The 6,951-nt window shown below is 39.4% G+C and overlaps 1 protein-coding gene across 1 annotated transcript; it reads right to left on the bottom strand.

Annotated features, from left to right (window-relative positions):
* Window positions 1–578: 578 nt before the first annotated feature.
* RPL24 (ribosomal protein L24) lies at window positions 579–5,221 on the bottom strand. Its single transcript, XM_008702033.2, has 6 exons — window positions 5,136–5,221; window positions 4,936–5,011; window positions 4,277–4,387; window positions 1,912–2,048; window positions 1,432–1,495; window positions 579–703 (listed from the first exon to the last, which is right to left on the bottom strand). The coding sequence occupies exons 1-6, from the start codon at window positions 5,138–5,140 to the stop codon at window positions 623–625; spliced, it is 474 nt and encodes a 157-aa protein (XP_008700255.1). The 5' UTR covers window positions 5,141–5,221; the 3' UTR covers window positions 579–622.
* Between the last annotated feature and the right edge of the window lie 1,730 nt (window positions 5,222–6,951).

Here is a 6,951-nt window from a genome sequence, read left to right on the forward strand (position 1 = left end):
TTTTTTTTTTTTTTTTTAAGATTTCCTATTTATTTATTTGAGAGAAAGTGCAAACAGAGCAAATGGGGACATGAGTTGCGGGAGAGGCACAAGCAGGCTCCCTGCTGAGCAGGGAGCCCAATGCAGGGCTCAATCCCTTGACCTGAGCCAAAGGCAGATGCTTAACTGACTGAGCCATGCAGGGGTCCTATTCTTAACATAAATTATTACTCCTCCTTACCACATTTTACGCACAAGTATTTCTTGAACATCAGGCTACCATTTTTTTTTGCAATTTTAACTGTGGTTCTAATTCCCAGCTCAACAAAATATCTTGGAAATTTAAAAGCATATTCTACTGATGAAGTTGTACTCTTCATTTAAGCTTAGTTTCTGGAAGCAAGAGATTAATAGTACGGTTGAAGTTTTAAGCAACTAACGGTAAGAGGTGAAATACCAATGAACAAAAGGCAAGTCCAATACAAAATAAATGTGTCTACCATGGAAAGAGTAACTCAACAAGAAAATAATTCATTAAAAATATTTAGTATTACAGGTAGGCCCAATAAGTTGTGTTTTGAGAGTAAAAAACACCACAATCTAGTTATAGTCAGATGTTTATTTAAAAATCTGATCCACCAACTTAGCGTTTTCCACCAACTCGGGGTGCAGAAACCTTCACAGGCTTCACAATCTTTTGCTTAGGTGCTGCCTTCGTGGGAGCCTGTAAAAAGGTAACATGTCATGTGGCATTATTCCATCCAACTTTTTAAATCACCTCTTTCTCGTATCCAGATTCTCTCTGCATTCTAGGTTTTCCTTATTATTTAATTACATTTCTAATATTAAGAGCTACCCTCCCTCTGAGAAGTTAGAAGTCCACTTCTATATATGTAAATGAAAGACAAAGATATTATCACAGATTGGAGGGGTTAAATGAGGAGACACAACTGAATGCAGTGGGGGATCCTGAACTGTCAGAACAGAAAAAGGACATTATTAGTCACCTGACACCAACGGCTTTGAAAATTTTACTATAGTTATCTAAATTGATAACATTGAGAAAAGCTGGGCAAACTCTATACTATTATTTAAAACTTTTTAAAATAAACTTTAAAACAAGAGCCACCTTTACTTTCCCCTTCCCTAATTTTTGTCTGGCAGAGGGACCTCTGAAATCACCCACCCGAAACCAGTTATGAACATCATTTTCATTGGAGCCTTGCAATAAATTCCTTAAAAACTCGAAACTTTCATTAACCACAATTTGGATTAAAAATAAATTTTCCTGTTATTTATTATTTATCTATTTATTTTAAGTAATTTCTACACCCAACGTGAGGCTTGAGCTCACACAATCCCAAGATCCAGAGTCACATGCTCTAACGAGTGAGCCAGCCAGTGCCCCTCCTGTTATTTTAAATAAGAAATCCAAGACAATCTCACAATTACCTTAGCAGCAGCCATTGCTGTCTTTTTAGATGCTTGCTTAGCCTTTTTTGCTTCCTTGGCAGCCCTGTGGAGTTAAAAATAACTTAAGGCAAAGTGTTTTACCCCTTAAGAGTAGCTTATTAAACAAGGAGCTAGAGTGTTTTGGAAAAGAATTATATTCCTTCCCCATCTGCCAGTTATTTGTAGGATAAATCCAAAGGGTTTGTCAATAAATGTCATTAACTACCAAGTCAGCTTAACATAGATCAGAAATTATGCAGTAGCTTTAATTGCATACAGAATTTCAACAAATCATTAAGTATATACTATATTATAAACTTCTGCATTATTAAACTTCAATATTTATGACTGGCAATTTCTATATAGATGCAAGTATTAAAACACAAAATAACATCAAACTAGATTCCTATGCCTATAAATCCAAACATAACCTATAATCCATCCCAACAGCTGAAATGCTCATACTGAAGGCTTCCTCACCTGATGGCCTGTTCTCGTTGTGCCTTCCTAACTTCAGGTTTCTGATTCCTCTTGGCCATTATATCAGCAAGAGATGCACCAGTGATGGCCCTCTGGAATTTGACTGCACGGCGGGTTCTTTTCTTTTGAATTTCTTCCTACAAAACAAAAAGATGGGAGCATATTTATGAACCTTGCTTCATGAACATGGGAGAAACAAAATCTTAAGATTTGTATTTATTTGTCTTAGTGCATTTGGGCTGCTACAACCAGAATGACTGAGCACCTGATAAATAGCATTTTTTTTTTTATAAGGGCATTATTCCCATTCCTGAGGGCAGAGCCTCCCAAAGGTCTCACCTCTTAGTATCATCACATTGGGGTTAGATTTCACCATATGAATTTTAGGGGTATACATTCAGATCATAGCAATATTCAACAAAAACAATTCATGTAACCATTTGAAAAGAAATATATGAAGAATATATGTAAAATACTGCAACAGGCAGATAAATTTTCCAATTATAGACTGGTTATCTCTCACAAATTCATTTTTTATTACTTTAAAAAGACAAAAATCACGCCGTGTATTGTGTAAGACTGATAAATCACAGACCTGTACCCCTGAAATAATACATTATATGTTAAAAAAAAAAAAGTCTATTTAAAAAAATGAAAGATAAAAATCAAACTGATGAAGTTAACTAGTGGTACTTCTAAAGTGATTTAAAAAAAAAAAAAGATTTATTTATTTGAGAGAAAGAGAGGGGAGCACGTGTGTGTGAGTGGGGTGGGAAAGAGTCCGAAGCAGAAAGCAGAGTCTGGACTTGGGAGCCCAGCACAGCTCCATTCCAAAACCATGAGACCATGACCTGAGCGGGAACCAGGAGTCAGATGCTTAACCCACTGAGCCACCCAGGCACCCCTCTTCAAAAGTGATTTCAGTAAGACTGTTTATGGTAAAGAATTTACTTTTTGAAAAAATTTATCAAACCTCAACTCACCTATGTTATTTTTACTTAAAGTACTGTCACTGCAAGAAACAGTCAACTGGAAATGATTTATGACAGGAAAGCTACTAAGTATCAGGGGAAAGTCCAGGAATCAAGACAGTACAATTCAAACTTTTGCCAATAAAAGTTATGCAACATTAACCATCTTAAAGCATTTGTAAGTGTGTAACTCAGTGGCATTAAGAACATTCACAATGTTGTGTGCAACCATCACCGCTATTCATCTCTATACCTTTTTCATCATTCCAAACTCCACATCCATTAAATAATAATCCCCCATTCCTCCTTTCCCCTGCATAGCCTCTGGTAACCTCTACTTCGTCTTTATGGATTTGCCACTATAGATACCGCATAAAGGTAGAATCATATAATATTTGTATTTCTGTGTTTGGCGTATTTCAATTAGCATAAAGTCTTCAAGGTTTATCCATATTGGCTAGTTACCAGCTTTTTAAAGCTGAGTAATAGTCTATCGTATGTAACATTTTGTTATCCATTCACCCACTTATGGGCCATTTCCATCTTTTGGCTATTTTAACAGTGCTATGACCACTGGCATAGATAGCTGTGTTAAGTTCCTGTTTAGTTTTCTTGGGTGTATTTCTAGAAGTGGGGTTGCTGGATATAGTTCCATTTAACTTTTTGAGAAACTGTGAAACCATTTCCACAATGCTTGTACCATCTCACAACCAGCAATGCACAAAAGTTCTAATTTCTCCACAGCCTCAGCAACACTAGTAACCGCCCTACCCCTTTTGGATAAGGACTATGCTAATAGATATGTCAGATCTACTTTTAAGTTAGAAATAAATGCTTCCTTCCCCTGAACTCCCACAATATCTAGTGATGTCTTTCATCATCATGTTTTAGTGAACACCAAGAGGTGTTCACTAAAATATTCCCAGCCTCCTGAATACGAATCCTACCACTATGGCACTAAAACCTTTCCTCAAAAATCTCCATCAAGCTAAAGAGCGCTTCAAAAAAACATTCAGTCTTGAGAACAAACTAGTATGCCGTAAGATTCCACTGATACCCGTTAGGACTAATCCTATAAACATACTCAAAACCAAGTTACCATACTATTTAATTTCTACCCACTGGAACCCCTTAATTACTTCCGCAGTGCCTTATAACTCAAGCGCGCCTAATATAATTTATCGGACTCTGGCAAGGGGATGCTTTCGAATTTCAACTCCACGTTCCTGTGAGCCTACGATGTATAAGGAGACTTTTAACATTTTCACTGTTTGATGCTTTACAGCTTAAGAGCGCTTTCACAGACTGTCTCATTTACTACAATTTTACAAAGCTGCCAGTGACGCTCAGTTTAAACTGGAGAGCCCCACAAGATCAAACTGTATTTTACTTACCGACTGTCCCTTTTTGTGCTTTCTCCTGTAGAGGACAGTCCAGTTTATCTGCCGAGGATTCCTCTTGGAAAGGAATGCGGATTCGCATTTTGCGTTAAGAAACTGGAAAACCTGTAAAAAAAAAAAAAAAACGAGTTCAAAGTTGTCACCTACTCAACTAAACAACGCAGGAGGCTGCGTTTGAAACTCTTAATACTCCAGTTCTATCCCCTCATTTGGGCCAGAGACCAACAGCCTTTTGTCACACAACTGGCAGGGAGCTGGGTCTCTGAGGTTTGTCCTGTCTTACAAAGCAGGGAAACTTAAGCTCACATCACAGGAAAAGGGCGGGATAGCAAAATCCAGGAGGTATTAGCTCCGGTCCCCACCGGGATTAAGATGATCTAATGCCCATAAAATAGCCACATACTTCAGTGGTCCATTGCCCGGGACATCTGAGCTACCCAAACTCCTTCATTTCCGACCTGACTCTCACTAGATCAAACCTCAAGAACGGTTCACTTAGAGGCTTCTGATCCTAACAACCACTGCACACGCGGTCCCAGAAACAAGCCTTTCAGGGACCAAGAACGATGCGGTAAATGAACACGCTTAAACCGAATTAGACTGGTCTCTCCTCTTAAGAGCACAAGATGCATTTGGGCGATGTGGTCTTTCACCTTCCCGTCGGTCCTGGCGTAGCGCCTGCCATGTCCGGGGTAAATCTTGTACCCACTGAAACTGCACAGCTCGACCCTGTAACAAAAAGCGAAAACCCATTAGGGAGAGTGTCTACGGCAAGGAGAAACCAAGCCCCGGACGCGGGAGAGGTGCTCTGCCCGAAGATGAAAGCGGATTAAAGCCCAGGGTTCTTGCTCACTTCATAGCTGCAGCAGCCGGGAACAAGGAAAGATGATGAAGAGAAAGAGAGGATCATGGGAAGAAGCCTTATAACGCAGCAGGGCAATCTCCTCCCCCATTTCCCTTCGCTAACCCCGGCGCTCCGTGATGACGTCTATCTCGGCGGCCTCCTTCCTCTAGAGGCGGAGCCGGTTCAGGGAGCTAGAGTGAAGTTGACTGTCGCTTAGGCAAGCAGCTGGTTGTTTTTTGAGTCATTCTCATTCCCGCGGTCAAGTTTCCCAGAGTCATCGTCCTGCTTCACAGAATGTGAACTCTGTAGTTTAGTGACTTACAGACAATACCCACAGGTAAAACTTAAAGTCACATTTTGCCTTCCGTGTTGGCCTATTTCCTCAACCAACAAAATTAAATTTTAATCGTTTCACCTTTGGAAAATAATGACATCTGAACTGTCTCCCACGCCTCGCTAATCGAATTGTACATGACGGCGCCTTGCATTAATTATGATTAACATTCATTGAGTTCTCTTTCTGTGCCAGGAATTATGCGAAATCATTTACATACATTAGTTTATTCAGTTTACAAAATCCCTACTAAGTAACCAATGAAGCACTGCAAAATGACAACTCCCTGTCTGGGAAGAGCTAGGTTTCAACTTATGTCTATTGCAGCCCAGGGGCGGGTGGTTGCACAGAGAAGGGCAAAGCTTTTGTCTGGAGGTTTGGAAAAGGGAGCTCTGGCCAAGCCCGCTGGGAGGGCCAACGCTTCAATCGCTTGAGCCCTTCCTTTCGTGACGCTAGAAACTAGCCTATGTTGAAAGGTGGCAAGAGACTATCCTTGAATTGTGTTGGAGTATTTGACTAGGAAACAAAATATAATGATTGATTGATGCTGCCTATATAAGCTACTCACTCTAAAAAGGATCTTTTAGTAGGTAGTTGAAAAGATTTGTAAAGTCCGGTAACAACTGATGTTAAGAAAGCTGTACAGTTATGTTGGAACGAGCCTCAAGAATGAATTAATGGACACCTGGCTGGCTCAGTCAGTGGAGCATGCGACTCTTGATCTTGGGATTGTGAGTTTGAACTCTACTTTGGGTGAAAAATAAAATTTAAAAAAAAAAGAATAGAGATCAGCGTGGAATCAAAAAGCAAAGAGGAGGAATTTGACAGTCTGACCAACTCTGACCAGCTTTTCAGAATACCTGGTATATTTGGAAGACATTGTCTAAATAGACTATAGGCAGATAGACGCCTCAGGCTTCCATGGCTTGAACTTAGTCAACTCTGACATTCATACAGTTCTTTCAGTTTTAAATCACTGCTAATTTAACAAATGTTTGATCATTAAAAAAAAAGAGAGAGAGAGAAGAAAACCACCTGGCTTCTACAAGCTCTAAGGCACAGCTGGATATGAGTAGAGGATGGAGTCAAGATTTACAAGCAGGAATTTGGTCCACAGAACCCCAGAGTTTATAGTACCTTCCCAAGCATTTTAGGAAGATTTTATTTTACTGGTTTTCAAAATTAAGTTTGGCCCAAGTAGCTCTGTGGAGGAAAAGCAGAAAACCAGATCTTAGGGATTTTAGCTCTTTTACCCTTTTTGGAGGGCATTCTTGAGCTGACATTTCAGGGTTCTTTGTAACACATTGTGTGTCTCACACCTTAAATTGTGCTCAAATACTCTTAGAATAAGAAAAAGGTATACAGAAGCCCCTTAAAGTATTTTATATAGTGTCATAAGACACAACTTCCAAAACTATCCATAAATTTTTGGTGACTTTATCCTTACATTCTCTTTAATTTTTTTTATTTGGAGCCTAATGTAGGGCTTGA

Source organism: Ursus maritimus, unplaced genomic scaffold (assembly GCF_017311325.1).
Source record: "Ursus maritimus isolate PB19 unplaced genomic scaffold, ASM1731132v1 scaffold_4, whole genome shotgun sequence".
NCBI classification, from domain to species: domain Eukaryota; kingdom Metazoa; phylum Chordata; class Mammalia; order Carnivora; family Ursidae; genus Ursus; species Ursus maritimus.

Bases quoted from the DNA above. Each gene is read 5' to 3' on its own strand.
- RPL24 (XM_008702033.2), bottom strand. The intron at 4,388-4,935 runs GTGAAAGACCAC...TTTTTTTTACAG, and splicing joins ACGCCAGGACCGACGGGAAG to GTTTTCCAGTTTCTTAACGC. The intron at 2,049-4,276 runs GTAAGTAAAATA...TTTGTTTTGTAG, and splicing joins AGCACAAAAAGGGACAGTCG to GAAGAAATTCAAAAGAAAAG.